The sequence below is a fragment of the Temnothorax americanus genome, unplaced genomic scaffold, assembly GCF_048541705.1.
Source record: "Temnothorax americanus isolate GAGA-0224 unplaced genomic scaffold, ASM4854170v1 Scaffold2, whole genome shotgun sequence".
Taxonomy (NCBI): Eukaryota; Metazoa; Arthropoda; class Insecta; order Hymenoptera; family Formicidae; genus Temnothorax; species Temnothorax americanus.
The window spans coordinates 1,191,287-1,211,394 of NW_027509338.1; the positions used below are offsets into that span (position 1 = coordinate 1,191,287).

Below are 20,108 nucleotides of genomic sequence, written 5' to 3' on the forward strand. Positions count from 1 at the left end.
CGACAGAGTTTTCGTACGGTTCCGGACGTGGTTTTCACGCAATCCAAGCGTGACGTACCATTATTTCGCGACATTTTACGTTGAACCTCACTCTTATTAGTGATATTAAGTGTAGTATTCATGCGTATTATAATTTTCGACTCGAATTATTAATCGTTTGAGAATAGCGCCTTCGGCGTGTTTATTAGAGACTCAATTAATACTCCGTGGGTGTCTCGCGTCCGCTTTAATATTATTTCTGTTAGATGAATCCAGACACCCCGCCACCGGCTATTCTTGATTTATTTATGGAATGTATCTTGTGTGTGTGTGTGTGTGTGTGTGTGTGTGTGTGTGTGTGTGTGTGTGTGTGTGTGTGTTTGATCGAAGCCGGATGGATAAACGTTGTTATATTCTCGACAACCAGTACTCAATAAATGTTATTTTCTTTGTTATCTGACTGAGTATGAAATCAACGTGTCACCCCGCCGAATATTGCGCCGCCCTTCATTAATCCCGCCCATGATTAGGTCAAGCTAGCCGATTCCACGCACCTCCCCACCTCGTTTTGCGTCTTGTTAAGGTTTTCGCGATTTCGTGGACGCGAAGTTACGCGTCTGACGCCCAACATTCGGAACATTTCGTGGAGTATCGGAGGTGCGAGGAAATCACTGGAGAGGCCAACCATCCCGCTCTCCTAAACCCTTTTGATCCGGCCCACGTCCCGGAGCGGTTCGGGAGTGCAAAAAGGTCGTATATATATATATATATATATATATATATATATATATATAGCCTTTACTTCTCTTATTTCAATTTTAAGGATCCTTATACTATTTTATTTCTTCAGATATTTAAAGTATTTCTTGAAAGAATAGTCTTTGAAGAACTCAGTCAAAAAAATATTTTATAGCTCAAATTAATTTTAAAATAAAAACATTATCAATCTTTGTGATAAAACACTGAACAAGAAACTGAAATTGGTGCCCTAGTTTGGTTATTTTTTACAGCAAATTTTCTATCTCAATATCTTTTTATTTGTTACTTATCTTTTCAAAACTTTAAAATTTCACACAAGAACGCCAAAGTGCGCAAGCGCTGTCTCACAATAAACTCTGATATAGAATTAATATTGACATTTTTTTTGACTAGTCCAACATCAATTGATGTATTGGTTTACTTTCACAACTACTTCTGTTTTGAATGCTATCAGCGAGTTCTATTGTGCTACCATGCAAATTCTTGTCAAGAGCAGCAACGGCAACGGCAACAGCAGCAGCAGCAGCAGCAGCTTCGTCGGTATACTTACCGCAACGCATGAGCACGTGGCCACGGACTGGCGGACTTCGTCATATTGATCGACCTGAATCCGCGCTCCGGTCGGCGCGTTGACTAGCGCGCTTGTCAGTACCCTGAAAGCGCTTGTACGCTGCATTTACAGCGTAATCGCGACCGCATAGTCGCACCGTGGCATTTCGCGAACTGCATCGTACCCTCTGCTACGTACCCTCGTACTCTCGTTACGCGCGTTTCACCGTCGCTATGCATCGGTGATGTAGACTCGTCGGTAGACTCGGCGCTAAGGTGTCTGACAATGAGCTTGAAGAAAGTGTAAGCGCAGAGCAGTGCCAGATATCGTTAGAGGGTCGACTATTGAATCTGAGATCACGACACACGTCGGATGACGATGACCAGTAAAAGAAAATAGATTTTCATGTGTTCCAGACATCGTTTAAAAATCAGGTCACCAGAGTTGTCACGAGAAAATCAACCCTTCTAGACTGACCCCATGGTATTAGAAAAGTATGTGCAAATTGTGATTAGGGGTATGACTGCATCAAATCTGCTTTGCAATTTGTTTTATAGATACAAGTGATGCACTTCGGATTTTGTGCAGTTTTGACCGAGATTTTGACCCGTATCTCAATCATTATATATAGCTGGCTAAATATCTTTTAGTTAAGTTATTATTATTAACGTGAAATGCGATTTAGATATAAATGATATATAAAATGTAAAATATGTGAAAGTAAAAGTTTTTGAAAGAGTTAGGCAAATAATCAATAATTCTTGTATTACTTTGTCGAGTAAAGCATATCAAAATAATTTATTATTATAAATTATATTAATAAATATTTAACACAAAAGATGTTGACACATAAAAGGAATTTAATACTTTAATGTTGCGTTTATTAATTTTGATGAAAGAAAAGACAGTGAGTATTTTAGAAGAATTAAAATAAATAATAGACAAAGTATTTTTGTACCTTTCTTATTATTTCTAGAATTACGATTATATAACCGTTTTATAATGTTAAAATTCTTACGAATCTTCCTTTAATTCATACACTAAGTATATTATAGTTATATTACTTTATATCATAGATTAAACTAATTTATTTTAGTGTAAACAATATATTTATTAAATAAATAATACTATAACTTAGACGTAAAAATCTTTTAACAAATAAATATTTAACATTATACCTAAATTAATAATTTATTGTTGTTATCAGGAAATGCCATAGTACCAAGTTTCATTAACCAGTTTAATGATTTAGTGCGTTATTATCTCATTAAGCTGCTAAGTGCCTTAAATTGAGCACTCACATTATGACAGTTCTCAAATACACGAATACATCGAGAATACATGTCAGCATATAAAGAGGAAGTAAATATTTCCGGTCCCAAATACTAGCGGTGACAGATACTAGCATAAATTAGTTTTGTTTAATATTAATTAATATTATTATATTATTAATATAATAAATAAAATATTTTTAAGCGCAAAACAAATGAAATAAATAGGAATCTTTTAACAAATAAGTAAAGTATATCGTTAAAATAATATTACATCATCAAAAAATTTATTTGCAAAATTTATAAAACAAATATAAATTTGATTAAGACTTGTGAGAATTTTTGCATTGCAATATTTAAGGTATAAGCAAGTATATAAACAATTAATTTAAAGAGAGCTTGAGCACTTACTTTAATTGTAGAATTTTATTTTCGCGTTTAAGTAGCTTAAAGCGGAATTGATGAAAAATATTTATTATAGCGCATATTCCAGCACAAAATTGGATCTATATATTTTTACAGATTGCCTTAAATTTAATTTGAAAATCAATTCCGTAATTTCAGGGACGGCTTGAAATATACGGCTGAATCAGCTCGCGCTAATCGGGCGCTACTCGATGTTTGAGAAAGTCTCGACATAACGCGAAGCTAAACAAAGTGTAAGGAGATCCTGCCGCTGTCAGGATGTGGACGAATCACTTGATAGTGGGTGAGTGTGCATGCGTTCTCGATGAGCTTCCCATTTAATCCCGAAAGGTTTTTCTATTTTTTAAGAAGATACTATCGTCGAACTGAAATAGGTTTCTCCCTTACACAAATGTCTATCATATTCAACGTCTAGAGTTTTTACACTTTGAAACTAGAACAATTATTATAATCTTGCCACTTGGAACTCCATATATAACTTAAAAATCCATATGTCCAAGATACAGGATATCTACTTTTTTAACGTTGTTAAATTAACTTGGAGCATAAATGTTAAGATACAAATAAATAATCGCGATTGTTTGTACGTCAAGACATCGACAATCTTGGAAATCTAGTGCAAACTGGTTACGGTCTCACTTGCTATTACTATGAGTTTTATTACGATCTAGAAATCATAGGTGTTATATATTAGATCAATCAACACGCGTACGGCCACTGCTTCCGTGCTGCTAGGTACGTGGACACGTACGTACGTAAGATTCATGAAGATCGCATTTTTTTTAGAAATATAGAGAACTACGGGATAAAGATATACAGATTGATATTGCATCACCGTTCCTTATATAATAATAATTACTAACAGATTAAATCAATAATTTTACAAATTATATACTTAAAATATGATACATAGTCCTCTATATTTCAAGTCAAATGCGGAGGTATTTTCAAAAAAGTGCGTCAGGCATTTCCAAATTGTTTTGGTTCACTAATATATACAATTGTTGTTGAATATCTCATTTGAATGGAAAAACTTGCAATATATTACAAAGTGTAGTAATGTAAAAATTATGTTTTACATTTGTAAAATAAACATTAATTTTTTTATTATATATCTTTATACTCACTCTGCACTTCGCACATATGTTTTTTATTTTCTATTATATACTTTGTATATCATCTATACGTATATATTTTTAAATTGATATTCTATAGATATTATAAGTTTCTCTTACAAACAATAGCAGATTCTGTACAATAATCGCCAAAATACGGCACGCAAGCACAAGGGTTATCGATTTAGTTCACTTACCTCTTACATAGTATTACATAGTATAACCTGTTCATAAACATTAATTATAGTAACACGATTCTGCACGGCTATAAATGTAACGAGTAAAAAAATGCAATTGCTCTCGATATTGAAATAACTCACCACGCAGAAATTGTTAATCCTTTGGCCTTTCACACTTATCGCGTATGAAAATATCAAAGATATATGAAAAAATTAAAAAACCTGAAGTAATTAAGACAAAGTTGAATTATTATCTACGTCATATTCTAAATATACGCACGCATCACTTTAATTGGAGCAAAATTTTATCCAAACGTCTATCAAACATTACGTGAAATTTCTAGCTTTCGTCTTTCCAAGTTATTTTCTTCAAGATAGACGTTCTATAAGCATATGATACACATGTATGTTTCAAGGCTCTTTTAAAACTATACGCAAATAAGTTTAATTTCTAAATCACGCCCCAGATAATCATGCCATTTACTGTGTTCTATACTTTTCTATACCATATATGCTTTCTGCCTTTCTGCACACATGTTTATACCGCATGTGTGCCATATTTTATATTCCATACATATTCCCATACTCCATCCACCATCATCAATTCTTTACTACACACCTCATAATCTGCAAGAGTGAAAGCGCAGCAAAATTAGTATCATCCAGCGAACCGAAAAATCTGGACGTGACTGCCGCACGGGTCCCTCTTTGATCAATCGAGTGATAGCATTATTAACTAGCACAACTATCAGCAATATCGTTAATACCGGTATGCTAGAGCCGCGCTATAGAGATAATAGCGGTTGTAATGGTAGTCGCAGCCACCGTAGCCGTTGTATTAGCGCTAGGCCTGTTGCTTGCGTTATCACAGATCACGTCGAGTTACTTAAGCTATAGCAACTTGCGCACATTGTCAACGCCACATTGCCTAAAGCAGTAACGAATCTTTCGTTTTCAGCGGCAATTGTACTCGCGGTTGCCAACGTCTGTCATGCGGAGTGCCAGAGTGAGTGATTAAGCCAGCTTACTCTCCTCGGTATGCCCGTACCGTGTCGTCGGACTCGTTCTCGCTAGGGACTCGATGAAGGTCGATGAAGCTCGATGCGTCCGCGGCCAAGTGACTTTTGTCAGAGTATACCTCAGGGTGGGAAAGCGTTCTCCGTCGGGTATTATCCGGTCGAGATTGCTTTCGCTCCGAACTGGGCGAGAATTGCACAAAAAAAAGTTTTGTTTAACGAAAAGCATTATAGTTATTTTCAACAATCGAATGTCGAATTCTCGATAAGTCATATAAGAGGTCTTTGTAAATCATAAGTGTCGCTCGACAATATTCGCATAAATTAATCTTATTCTCGTTCAGTTTCATCGAACACAACCCGAAGCGTTTGTGCTTCTCTATTGCGCTGTGAAAAACGAACGGTGCTTGTTATCTCGTTTTTTTAGAACTCACGTGCGCGCTTATCGATACGTAAATTCTTATATGAAAAATGTGCACTCGGAAAACTATGTGACCGCAAAGTATAAAAAACTTTCCAGATTGAATATTTTATCCGAATTGTGTGTGTATGATTCCAAATTACATATTTAATGATTTCGATCTTATTAATTAATAACTTTTTTTACAATAACACTTTATACTCTTAAGTCTATTATCTGCTTATTTAGCGTTAAATATGACTGTTTAACAGCTAAAAGTTTACAAGTTGATTTGTGCATTTAATATAGTATGTATGTTATACAGAGTGTTTCAAAAAGTATAATGGAACAAACTTTAGAGGATGATAAGTCTCACCCATAGACATATATAATAGACTGAGCGTTCCTATTGGAGAGCTTCTGTCACAAGCAAGATCTGTCACAATTAGATTAGAAATTGTCACAATTAGAAAAGGAAAGCGGCATCGCAAGCATATCTTCTGTCCTTCAGATCTTGCCAGAAATTCTCCAATGACAATGTTTAGTCTATTGTGTACGTCTATTCTTACCAAAAGAATCAATTTGGTTAAGGAACAAGTGTGCTTCGACGCGTCCTTGAGGAGCTACGCCTGCTAGCTGCTGCTATGGTACCTATACATCATTCCAGTCGACATTAGGGACGAGGAAGTAATTGAAAGGGATCGTGACGGATTTGGATTAAATTATTAAAACAATATTGAAATAAATCACTTAAGTGACAAAGGGGCTTAGAGCCGTATAACATATTGTTCGTGTCGTCGATGATATATTTGTGTAAATTTTTGTATACTTGTTCCAACTCAGTGTACACTTTTGTATTTATTTATACACGGGCGTTAACATGCGGATCTTCTCAATGTTTACCGGTTATTAGCGATAAATATCATCACATATCTCACAATCAGTGATCCAATTTGATTTAATTATAAGAATGCTGATTAACATCAAAAAGTTAAATTAATTATGGACTTAAGTATGTGGATTTACTGTTCCAAAATTAGAGCTGTGTTTCAAGACTGAAAAATATTCGGCGCGCAGTTTACTGAGTAGAAATAAGTATACAAAAATTTATTGTACATAGAAATATAATCGACACAAACATCCTCTGTTATGGCTCTAAGTCTTTTTGTCATTTAGATGATTTATTTCAATATTGTTTCTAATTTAATCAAAAGCCGCCATGATCCCTTCAATTATTTCCTCATTCTTAGTATTGACTGGAGTAATACCTATATGTACATCATTGCATAGCAGGCGTAGCTTCACGCGTCGAAAGATAATGGGTTCATTAATAAAAATTGATTCTTTTAATGAGACTTTTATCCATCCCCTAAAGTTTGTTTCACCTTCTAAAACATCTGTACACTAATAATATATTTTAAGGTTCCGGGATTGAGTAAGTAGAGAGAGGCACGCCTGTCAAACGGTCAGTGTTTTTGCGAGTTCATCTGCCGTTCCTTCGCCGTGGGGCGACTTTGTTTCAGGTAGTTTGCATGCTCAAATATGCAGAACTGACTGCAGATATAAGTCAACAGGGAAGGAGTCGAACTACGGACGAATTCGGGGATTCTGTGCGGCTGCGACAATTTGGAGATTAAGGTTAGAGGCGGAAACAGGCACGGAGAAACGGGAGTCGGAGCAGCACGAAAGCAGGTCGATAAAAAAGAGAGTGACAGGAGGAAAGAGGTGCCGAAGGGATAAGAAGCGAGAAAAGAATTCGGATGGACGAGAAGAAGAAGGAGGACAAGAAAATAGATATTAATCTTAAGAAAGGCGAAAGGGAGAAGAGGACGATAGAAAAAGGTACGGGAGGCAGGCCCACGAGGGCGGAGGAGCTGTCAAAGATAAGGAATAAGACAGGAAGCCAAGGATCAATTACAGAATACGTAAGGAAAAGAGGAAGGGAAGAAAAAAAAGAAATAGCAGAAAAAGCGGAAAGGAAAATTTTGGAAAATTTCAGCAAAGAAAAAAGAGTGATAAGATCGCCGCCAAACAAGGTTAAGAGAGAGGAAAAGAAAGAAGGAGATATGGATGTGGAAAGAATGCTGAAAGAGATTTTAGTGAAAATGGATTATCAAGAGAGAGAAAGAAAGAAGGACAAAGAAGAGTTAATGAAAAAGATACACGACCTGTGTGAGGATTACAGAAATAGAGAACTGTTTTGGGAGGAGCAGAAAGCGAGTTTAGAAAATAGAATAAAACAACTGGAGGAGAAAGTGGAGAACAGAGGAGATGAAAAGGTAGAGAGCACTGAACTGATGAAGAAGATGAAGGAGATGGAAAGAAACGCCGAATTAGCTGAAAGGAGAAGAAGGAAAAACAACATAATCATCAAAGGAATGAAAGTAGAAAATGGAGGTGAAAGAAAAGAGAAGATGGAGAAATTTCTTGAAGAAGTCACTAAAAAGAAGGTGGAAGTGGACGAAGTGCAGGCAATTGGCCAAGGAGAATACAAAATGACGCTAGTAAGATTCAATAGATGGGAAGATAAGAAAAAAATAATGGCAAAGAGGAGGGAGATAGGAAAGGCAAGAAACATATTTATGGATGACGATCTGACGGCAACAGAGAGGCAGATACAAAAACAGCTATGAAGTATGGTAAAAGCAGAGAGAGAAAAGGGGAAGAAAGCAACGGTAGGATATCAAAGAATATGGATAGACAATTGCGAATGGAAATGGAATGAAAGAACCGAAAGGCTGGAAAGTAGAGATGTTTTTCGGAAAGAGTAGAGAATAGAGAGGATAGAGAGAGGGAAAGAGAGGGAGTGAGAGAGGAGGGAGAAGAAGAAAATAAGGTAGAAAAAGAAAGAGGGTTAAGAATATGCTTTTGGAACGTGGCGGGACTGGCTAATAAATGTGAGGAAACATGGGACTATTTGGAGAATTTTGACGTGATAGGACTAGTTAAAACATGGATGGAAGAAGATAAATGGAGGAAGATTAAAAATAAATTGTCTGGTAAATTCATTTGGAATTGTGTACCAGCGAAAAGGGAGCACAGAAAAGGAAGAGCAAAGGGAGGGATTATAACAGCAGTCAACAAAAATTTGAAACTTATAGAGGTTAGGGAGATTAGCGACAAAGTGGTAGAAAGCAGATTAGAGTATAATGGAAACAAATGGAGAATAATCACGTTGTACAGCCAAAAGATGGAGGATACGATGGAAACACTAAAGGAGAGGATACAAGAAGAGGACGAAGAATGGTTGCTAGTAGGAGGTGATTTCAACGCAAGGACGGGAAGCGGAGGAAGACCGATAGATGAAGAAAAAGAGAAAGAAAAGAGAAGTGAGACTAGAAAGTCGGTAGATAAAGTTGTAAATAGGGAAGGACGTATATTAATAGAAAAAATAGAAGAGAGAGGATGGGCTATATTAAATGGGAGTTTCGGAAGAGAAGGGGGATGGACGTATATAGGAGAATTGGGATCATCGGTTATAGACTATATCCTAGGGAATGACAGAGCAGAAGAAAAAATTAATATGGTTGAAGAAGAAGTTAGAACAGAATCGGATCACGTCCCGCTGAAGGTGGAGTTGACAGGACCACGAGTGTTGGAGACAGGGAGAAAGGAGAAAGAAATAGAATTAGAGAGAAGCGACTGGACAGAAAAAGGGAAGAAAGAACATCATGAGAAATGTGAAGGATGGTCGAGCACACAAATAGATACAGAAAATATGTGGAGGGAGATGAAAGAGAAAGTAAAGAGCGCTATCACAAAGCATAAGAAAAGGATAATACCATGGAGATTAGGAAGGAAAGAATGGTATAATAAAAAATGGAAGGATAGGAAAAGGAGATTGAGGAGATTGATGAGGGACTGGAAGAAGGGAAGGATCGGAAAAGAAGAATATGTGAGGGAAAGAAAGGAGCACAAGGAATGGTGTAAGGAGCAGAAAATGAGGCACGAAAGGGAGGAAGAAGAAAAGTTAAGGAACATTAAAAATGAAGCGGAAGCGTGGAATTAAATAAATACAAGAAAAAGAAAACTGAGGGGATAAGCGAGGAGATACAAATGGATGAGTGGAGAGACCACTTCATGGAAATGTTAGGAGGGACAAAGGAAGGAGTGGTGTTAGACATTGAAGAGAAAGAAGAAGATGGCACGAGAGGGGAGATAACAAGGGGAGCCAAAGAAATATCGAGGGAAGAGGTGATTGAAGTAATAAAGAAACTGAAGATGGGAAAGGCAACAGGAGAGGACGGGATTGAGAACAAGGCGTGGAGATATATGCAAAAAGATGTAGGTGAAGAATTCCTGAAGCTAATCAACAGAATATGGAAAGGAAAGGGAATACCGGGAGATTGGAATAAAGGCATGATTAGTCCAATATATAAAAAAGGAGAGAGAAACGACCCAAAAAACTACCGAGGAGTTACTTTAATGAATACGGCGTACAAGATATACGCAAGTATCTTAAATGCGAGGTTGGAGAAGGAGATGGAGGCCAAGTTAAGGGAAGTGCAATTCGGGTTTAGAAGGAATAGAGGAACGATGGATGCAGTATACACAGTAAACTATGTAGCGAATAAGGAGCTGAGTAAGAAAAGTGGAAAGGTTTTTGCATTCTTTGCTGATCTTAAGGCAGCTTTCGATAAAGTAGATAAAAGGAAATTGAATAAAATAATGAGGAAGATAGGAATTGAAAATAACTTGAGACGAAGAATAATGGAGACATACAAAGAAACGAAAAATGTAGTGAAGATAAGAGATAAAAAGACAGAGGAATTTTGGACAGGAAAGGGACTAAGACAAGGATGCCCGTTGAGCCCGAACCTATTCAACTTATACATCATGGATTTAGAGGAAGGAATGGAAAAAGGACAAGCAGGAGGCCTGGTGATAGGGAAAAAAAAATTCTGGACAATATCATACGCAGATGATATAGTGTTAATGGCGACGAGAGAGGAAGAATTGAAGGAAATGATGAGGAGGCTCAAAAGGTATTTGGAAGGGAAGGGTTTGAGTTTGAGTCCAGAGAAATCAAAGATAATGGTGTTCGAAAAAGCTAGGGGGAGAAGGAAAAAAAGGGAATGAAAATGGGAAGGAGAAAACATAGAGGAGGTCAAAGAAATAAAGTATCTGGGATATATTCTACAGAAAAATAGGGGAGCGGAGAATCATATAAAGGATAGGATGAAAAAGGCTACAATAGCGATGAAGAGGACATGGAGCATTGGAGAGAGAATATTTAAAAAAGATTTTGAAAGAAGGATGAAAATGTTCGAGGCACTGGTAGAAGGAGTGGCATTATACGGAGCTGAAATATGGGGGTGGCTATACGAAAGCAGATTAGATGTGATAAAAAGAAAGTATGTTAAATGGATTTTAGGATTGGATAGTAGAACCCCGAATTATGTAATAGCAGAAGAAACCAAAATGAAGGAAATAAAAGTAAGGGCAATAAGGAGAGCTGTGAGGTATGAGGAGAAGGCGAGACAGTCAGGAAAGAAAATAGTTCAAGCATGTATAAAGGATCTAGAGAGGAGCAGACCAAGGAAAAAAGAAAGTAAATGGGAAAAGAAGAGAAGAGAACTGATAGAGAGGGCAGGAATGGAGAAGGAGCAGCTAAGGAGAGAAATGGAGGCGGGAGACCGAGAGGCGGTGGGGAATCTTATAAAGAGAATAGAGGAAAAGGAGAAGGAGGAGAGACAGATAAAGGTAAACGAGTCAAGGTACAATAGTAGCTATAAAGAGATTTTAACAGAGGAGTTACCAAAGTATCTACTAGGAAAAAAAAAGAAAAAGGATAGAATGCTGATAGCCAGATACAGATGCGGAAGTGAGGTGAAAGGCAGTCAACATTGGAGAGAAGAGGAAGATAGAAGGTGCAGAATATGCCAAAAAGAAGAGGAGAACATAGAACATATACTAAAAGAATGTGAAGCGACAAAAAGCGAGATACAGTTAAAAGAATTTTTAGGAGAGGAAGGAAAAGGACTAGAAGTAATGAAAAGGATAGAAAGGGTTAGAAAAAAGGCGGAGGAAAGGGAAGGGATGGAGGGTAAAGAGTAGGAAGGGAAATTGAAAGACAGTTAGAATGTTAAATTAGTTTTAGAGTTAGTTAAAATGATCTAAGTGATGTATAATATATATGTATGTTAGGAGAAAGTTATATGTTTGCAAATTATGTTGTATGTTTGTAAAATTATGTAAGGTTGATGGAAGTCATCCTAAGCCGCAAGGCAAGGATTAAATAAAATTATTATATAATAATATATTTTATCCTGTACATTAATAATAAATTTTACAAATTTATTATTAATTATCAGTTATTAATTATATTTGTTAATAACAAACTCAGAGAGTCTGTCAGAGAGTCATGTTTAACACTAAATATGGGATAAATGCAGGGATCTATGAGCAAATTGAGCATTATAAAAAATAAGTAGTTGTTACAGATAGATCATCACATTCTTTGACTTTGCATACATTCTTTCCCGAGTGCGATAAGGACGATATATGATCTTTGAAAGCGTATCTATTTCACAGCTCGTTCCATTTACTGCTATGAATGCGACTCATGGACGGATCTCAGATGCAAGGATCCTTTCAACTATACGGCACTACCCAGGGACCAGCCACCGTTGATGACATGTAACGGATGCTGCGTGAAAATGGTCCGCAATGCAAAATCACGTAAATATTTTCTGTATCTTTGTTATGAAAAATTTGCTTCTTCTATAGAGAGACTTAAAATATCTATTCGATTTTCCATAAATCAGACTATACCCTTAACTAATTAAACTTGAAGAATCTTTAGACAAGAAGAACTTAACGCGGCTCAAACGTTTAATAAATTATGGTCTTATGGTAAATAGTTATTAAAAAATTATTGTAATAGCACGTATTACACATTCTACCATATTAAAGATAATAAATCTAACTGTAAATCTAAATTAATTAATAAATATAAATCTCAGATTTTTTTTTACAATTCGCAGGAATTTACTTGCTGCTTATTGTTTTCGTTTGCTTTGCAGCGTACGAGAGCGTGAGAAGAACCTGCACCGCGCAACTACAAATAAACTTATTCATGGTGGACCACGTGTGCATGATGGAAAGTACCGGCACTGGTCACATGTGCTTCTGTGAGGAGGATATGTGCAATCGTGTACCCCCGACCTCGCGCTCGAATCCCGTACTCCTGCTGATCCTGTCGATCATCCTTATTCTGCGTTCGGCCGTCTTAGGAGCCTCCGCTTGCTTTGTAGAACGTTGCAATAATCACATCGTATAACACCAATTAATTCGATCCACCCATCGCAGTGATGTCCAATCATATCCTTCGTAGAAATTCTAGCGAGTCGACTACACGACCATTCGTCGGAACGAACGATAAGAGCTGGCTTTTTAAAAGCTACAGCTTTTGAGATGTAGAATAAAAAAAAAAGAAGTCAAAAGCATATAGAACGATGGATGATTGACACGCATCATTATCATTAATTTTTGTGCCTCTTTCAAGCGCGTGTTATCGATCCATTAGATCGCATAGCAATCGAATATATTACATGGGATTTGTATATTATGAAAATTTTATCAAAGTTGCATATCTTATTGTTAGATAGTATATGCATAATAGAAAATGAGAATGCTAAGATAAATTTGGTAAGTGTAAAAAATGCTAAAAAGAAACATGTATGAGAATAGATGTCTTCAAGTAAAATATATATTTATGTATTCTTATATATATAAGAGATTTTAGTATTTGCTACAATATGTAGTTTGAATTAATTTTAATATTAATTAATTGACTTACGTTTCCCTTAGGAGACAGGCCCTTCGGGGTAAATGCAATATAAGTCATCTAGGCCGCGTACAAAATTGTATAATTTTTAAATTAGAGCTAAAAGCAAAATTAAAGAAACTATTATATAACGCATCGATAATAAATTTCATTATAAACTTATCTTGAAATTTGAAGTAAGATTAGATAATTTGAACTATATACCACACTAAGTTGTTACAATTGAATTGTAACTAATAGAAAATTTAATTTTCTCGTTTTCTATAACGAGATTTATCCAATTTATGTGCATTGTTCGTTCCGATCACTGGCCTTAGACAGCATCGATAGTACCTAGGCGTTTCTCGTGTAGAAATCATCCCAACTATCTAATCGATTTCTCTGATGATCTCGGCACGAGTCCGAGTTGCTCTTTGAGCAAGCACGGCTAGCATCATTGCAATACATTCATAATATTCGTAAACGCTGAAGAAGGAGTTTTATTGAACAAAATATTATTAAAATACAAATTAAAATATATAATATTAAATTGTATCATCTGTTTAAATAATAGATTTAAGTTATAGAAGCCATATTTGTAAAAGAATTTCATCTAATATAATAATTCGGACATATTAGAGAACATATTTAACTACTTTTATAATACTTATTTACTTAAATTATACAATTTTGCAATATTTCTTGCCTAAATCTAGCATTCTTGATGCTTCATATATTAGGCAATTATGTAATCTATTGTAATATTTTTATTGCTCACTTTTGAATACTCTTAAATTAAAAAAAAATACGTTCCAGTTTTAAATTGACAAGTAAAATATAAATTAAATTTCTTCTTCGGCATTACCGCGCTGCATGTACTCGACTGTCGTCTAGGAACATCGATGATCATTTAACCATTTGCCCTAATATTACGATAAAGCAAAGAAACAAAATGTGGATACTCTAGCTCTCGGATTTTTCTCACAACAATGCACCTCACTATGTCGTTTCTCTTATTCTGATGCGACAATGTTCGACGCGACTGGTCGAGTTTCGTTCGATGCGAAATATACTTATGAAGAAGCACAATAAAATTGCACGAGGTATGGACGCCAAATTTGCACGTATTACATTTAAAAATATTTATATATATATATATATATATATATATATATATAAAAATTTCAAGGATCTCCTAAAAATTTTAGATAAAAAATTATATAAATAGAAAAGTGCAACTTTTTATTATATATAATATCTAAAATGTTTAATCTTTGTTTTATTACGCCTTACATATTTATAACAGAAATGTTGAATAGAAATCCTTTGAATCATATTTTTTTCTTGATGTTTTCTGCGCGTCTATACGTCGATAGCTTTTAATTTTAAATTTAAAAACTTATAAAATAATATTGATTACATATTATGATGCAGTTATAAAATAATAATTATATTATTATAGTGACAAATGGCGTGCATTTGTCGTGCAATTTAATCGATTTAGCAGAACGCTTCCTTGATAGTATCCAATCACGACTCTTTATTCGCTCTTATTCTTTACATCATATCTTTCTCTCTCTCTTTCACATAGCCTGGTTTACCTTTTGCACTCTTCTTTCATTCTTCTCTCTCTATAACTTCCTCGTAGACGCCTCTTATCCGTTCTGAAAAAGAAAAACATCCTCATATTCGAAATGAGAGAAATGGGAGGTAATTAATAGAAGGCGAGCTTGTACGATAGAAAGACATTCTCTACCTTAGAAGGCATGGTTGCAGCATGCACGTCCGACAAACAAGGCCGACAGACGCAGAGAAAATCGACCGACGAGCAGCGAGGATGATCTTCTCGAGTTCCGGAAGTTACCTGGCCGCATATGCGCACGTTTTCCGAAACAAACATATTTTTTTTTAAATACTTTGCCTTGAAAATCTTAGAAAATTTGTGGATTAGACAAAAAGATATAATACTAACAAAATAATTAAAATTTCTATTTTAATTTATATATGCGGAATTTTTTAAAACTCAAAATTATAAAGAATTTGAAGTTTTTTAAGTATATATAAATTCAATGATCATTTTAAGAGTAAATTAAAAAAATTTATTTTAAATTTGGAAACTTGAAGATTCTAGGAATTAGAAATATCAACAACAGAAAAATTTGTTGTAAATTTTCTGGAAATGGGCGCACACTTATAAGAGCTTAGATCATTATAGTTACGAAGTTTCAAAGCACTTAGAAAAAGATCGAGTTACACGTAGACGAAAATAAAGTTGAATGCATGGATTGTAGCGTTTATTAAGGCTGTACAATTTATGGAAAGTCAACGCAAAACTTTTATTTTTAAATTTTATTTGCACAGTAACGATTAATTTATTATATAATGCTTTGTGCAAAATTAGCAACTTGGATATATTTATATATTTCATAAATAAAAGAACAGATTTATTTATGTAATTATTTTATTATATTTATTACTTTATATAATTATATATTCCTTTTTTTTTTTAAAGAGAAGATATTTTATGAATAAATTAAATAGTATGTTTTATTTAACTTATGATTAAAACTATAAACGATTAATGCTGGAAATAGCTTTAGCGTTTGACTTTCAAATAAATGTACAGCAACACTTTGCATGACACTGCATGACCCTATCGTTATTACTCTTGCGTGTGAACGAGTACTCCACTTCTACGGCCATCACTGGTCAAAAGCGAACAGCATTCACATTTTTATTTTATTTTATTAAATATTGTTATTGAGTTATATATAGATGTACAGGCAATACGATCTCAAAAGGAATTATATTATGAAATCTCGAAAGTTTAAAAATTCAGAGCTGTCTCACGACTCCAAGCTCATACAAATTCCAAAAAATTGAGCCGCTGTTCCTCTTTTCCTATGACTCGTCCAAATGCAACAAGAACAGCATTAAAATAACGGTTATAACAACTATGACAACTATGATAACCCACGATACCTTCCACCCCGACAAACGCAACGCAAAGCAGACGAAATACAAAGCACAACGTGGGCCTTCAGCTTTATTCGTGCCACGACTAACGAATATATCTACCACTTCTGATAAAAATCGACTTTATTTGTCAAATAGAGCTTATCCCTATTTGATTATTTGAAAGTTTCAATTTTTCAGCAGAGAAAACTATTGAATCGACTTACGCCACTGGAGCTTAGTATGTCATAAGAGCACACACACACACACACACATCTGTGACTTCCAATGAATATTTTGCAAAACTTTAAACATCATATATATATATATAAATGATATTTAAAGTTTAATATAAAGTTATACAATATATATATTATATATTACTTTACTTATACACATATATAACTATAGTAGTTAAAATGTTTCTAGATATGTGTTATAATTTTGTTTAAAAATCGTGGCCACAGTATACTATATGTACATACATACTTGCCAAGAATAGCTAAAGCGCTAATTAACTAATTTCATTTGTTTAATTTATATAATAATTTTCTTTGCAGAAAAAATATTGTGCATGAATGTAAGAGATTTAATAATCACTGACGTACTCTGTTTAAAATCGATTGTAACTCAGCGTGATGTAATTGTTATCTCTGCTGAATGCAACCGCCGATTGATATTGCAACAGCTTCCAACTGGCACGACCAAGCTGAACGCACATGTCCTCACAGAGAGGCTTTCGAATCGGAGCCTCTTGCCAAACAAGCTTCGGTGTTTGCTTGACTAATGGCGAGCAGACCGACGTTTCTCTGGCAAGCCATGCGGCTCGTGTCGCGTCATTTGTTCATTGTCGCACGCGCGGCTGCGAGGCTACCTATAGTACCTATTCATGTTTTTATCGCGATCTACGTCGCTCTTACGCTACCGTCCCGTTTCTCTGTATTCCTGCATTCTTTTTACTATATTTTATTCAGCGTCCTTCAATCTTCTCATTTAACGTGTATTGTTTTTTAAGTCAAATATTGTCCAAGCGCTCGTTGTACGAGTGAAGAACATGCTCAAGTTAAATTGTATTAGATTTTTATTTCATTTTACCGTGTAATATTTTACGATTTTAGAGATCAGCTATCCTTTTTTTAGAAAAACAGATTTTTTTAACAAAATTAAATAGAAAATTAAATTTAGACAAAAATTCATGTGTGACATTTTTAAATATATGTATCTATATGTTGCAAGAGTCTATTTTTTATAATAAAAACGTCACTATGTCTCTACTGCACAATCAAAAATTGTAAGATTAAAATCTCCAAAAAAAACAATAAATAACAAAACCGAATTTTATTTAATCAGATTAATATAAGTATAACTTAATAACTCCTTGTCTTGCTTTTTTAAATCAAATTCTCTTTCTCTAATTAAAATATACATTAAATTACAAAAAAATTTTGTAGCAAATTTGAAGTTGATTATCTTTTATTAGCAATTTTGTGTCACTTTTTTTTTTATTACAAATATGCCAAAAATACTGGCTGATTAGAGTTCGAAAATAAATAAGCCGAGCATGTTTTTTTATTTTATGACGATGAATCGCAACAGATATACGGGAACATATCGATATTAAACCCTCGTTTACCGATAATAATCGGTACAAAATCTGGCCTCGCAGCTGAAAAGTATCCACGTACAGCTAATTAATCTACTTGCAATATAGATTATTTAGCGTAGAAAATCATAGGGAAATATCGACGCAAGGACGAATATAGAGATAGAAGGAAATAATTTTAATATAGATAAGAATAATTTATAAAAAACGAATAAGTTTAGTTTATACTAATCCTTTAACTCTTACTCTTTAATGCCCTTACAATGCTCTTTAATGGGCATTGCATATGTTTTAATTTTATTTATTAGAATATACATATATATATATATATATATATATATATATAATATTTGTTTTATAATACATTTAAAAATGCAATTGTGCGCTTAAAAATTAATAAACTAATAAGTAAAGAAAATGAGATTACAGTTAAAGGATTAAATATTATATAAAAGTATGTATATCTCTCTCCTACTATATTGTATTTCTATAAAATATATATACGATTATATGTAATTAGTATATTTCATATATGTATGTATATGTATATACTTTATATATACATATACATATAAAAAAATATAACTTTTGTTTTATAGTAATGTATTGAAAAAACTTGTGATATGTTAATCTTATTTAGAAATTTAAGAGTAAAAAAGTAAACGTTAAATATATCTTTGTTATTGTTTGCGTCGATGGAATGTAAATGCAGACAAATATGTTCCCCGTTCTTAAATCTTTAATAATTAATGTATTTTACCATATCAATAAGCTTTAACTTATTTTTGCGAATTTTAATCAAAGTTGTTCACTTAAATCCTATTAATTGGATTTATCTCAATTTATATGAAATAAGATAATAGGGATTTTTTAATCCAAATAAATTTTTATTAATCCCTTGTTTTAATTGTTATGGCATATTTTATCATAAACTAAGGAGACTTTTAGATAAGAAAGGAACAAATATTTTATTCTGTTTAAAGAAATAATAAAAAAATAAGCCGTATTTTATTATTTTTTTTTATTTAATGATAATAATAATAAAGTAATTTTTAGATATCTCATTAATGCTCAATTTGTATTATTATGTCTAGTAAATGATTCACAATTATAGATTAAAAAATTAAAGAAAATGTTATATAAAATTATTGGATACAGAGTAAAATACACTTTGTCGATTAATATTGAAAGTATATTTTTATGTACGTTTGGTACTATACACATGCGCGTTCGTTTATTTATTAACTTTAAGATATATGTGAATCTTAATGGATGCACCAACTTTTTACCATAAGAGATGAGTTACCGACTGCAACTGTAATGAACCGAACGATCCATAGGTGACACCATATATATATATATATATATATATATATATATATATATATATATATAAACGTCAATCTAGATTTTATTAATTTTTAAATGCAAATTGTATATTAATTTGCATCAAATCGACGAATTAATGGTTTTTTATAGGATTGTAACTGTATTTACGATTGAAGAGTTTTTACAAGATTCAAATTTATTTAGTTATAAAGACTCGAATGCAAAGTTTATCATTCCGAACATTTCAGTATCGTTATAGCTATATATTGCCAGTAATTATTAATAAAGAATAATTAAATTGGTAAAGTGAAATGTTGTGATTGTGAACAAAAGATATAAATAGAGAAAGAAATTAAACAGAATTTTCTGATTTGTATGCGTAAAAATTATAAATAAATGTATTTGTTACACAAATTTTACAATTTCTGTAGATATTTTACCATCTTTAGTCTGTTAGAATTTAATGTTTTTTATTTATTTGTTTCTTTGTGAAAATATCAGTTGTTCATTTTCTATTACAAATGTTTGCACAGAAAGTGGTATATTTTTAACATATATAGTATACGTATTACTATTACATCTAAGCTCCACGATTTTTTATTTCGTGGAGAATTTCAAAGGTTTAAGTAAAGGCACAAAAGAACCCCGCAGGGCTTCATTAATGTTCTAAACTAAAGCAGTTGCCATACGAATGTACTTGAGCTGAAAGCGTACTAAAAGTTCCAAATATAAGTCCACGTCCCTGAGAACAATGTATA

At 33.6% G+C, this 20,108-nt stretch overlaps 1 protein-coding gene across 9 annotated transcripts; it reads left to right on the forward strand.

Moving 5' to 3' along the window:
- Positions 1–1,358: 1,358 nt before the first annotated feature.
- On the forward strand, positions 1,359–19,467 carry Qvr (glycosylphosphatidylinositol-anchored protein quiver). 9 transcript variants are annotated; one of them, XM_077404943.1, is made up of 6 exons: positions 1,362–1,590; positions 1,705–1,771; positions 3,124–3,268; positions 5,238–5,285; positions 12,230–12,376; positions 12,721–19,467. In XM_077404943.1, exons 3-6 carry the CDS (start codon positions 3,244–3,246, stop codon positions 12,975–12,977), a joined length of 477 nt encoding a protein of 158 aa, XP_077261069.1. In that variant the 5' UTR covers positions 1,362–1,590; positions 1,705–1,771; positions 3,124–3,243; the 3' UTR covers positions 12,978–19,467. The 9 variants fall into 9 exon arrangements, 8 of the variants coding, with proteins under 8 accessions (XP_077261071.1, XP_077261069.1, XP_077261067.1 ...); XM_077404942.1 differs by having other exon boundaries at positions 1,363–1,590; positions 1,705–1,782; XM_077404941.1 differs by having other exon boundaries at positions 1,362–1,771.
- The last annotated feature ends 641 nt before the right edge of the window (positions 19,468–20,108 follow it).

What these genes read in the sequence shown, in the direction of transcription:
- Qvr (XM_077404938.1), top strand. Translation starts at nt 5,361, where the DNA reads ATGAAGGTCGATGAAGCTCGATGCGTCCGCGGCCAAGTGACTTTTGTC. An exon ending in GGGAAAGCGTTCTCCGTCGG is followed by an intron (nt 5,446 to 12,229) that starts GTATTATCCGGT and finishes TCTATTTCACAG; the next exon opens with CTCGTTCCATTTACTGCTAT. An exon ending in GGTCCGCAATGCAAAATCAC is followed by an intron (nt 12,377 to 12,720) that starts GTAAATATTTTC and finishes TTTGCTTTGCAG; the next exon opens with CGTACGAGAGCGTGAGAAGA.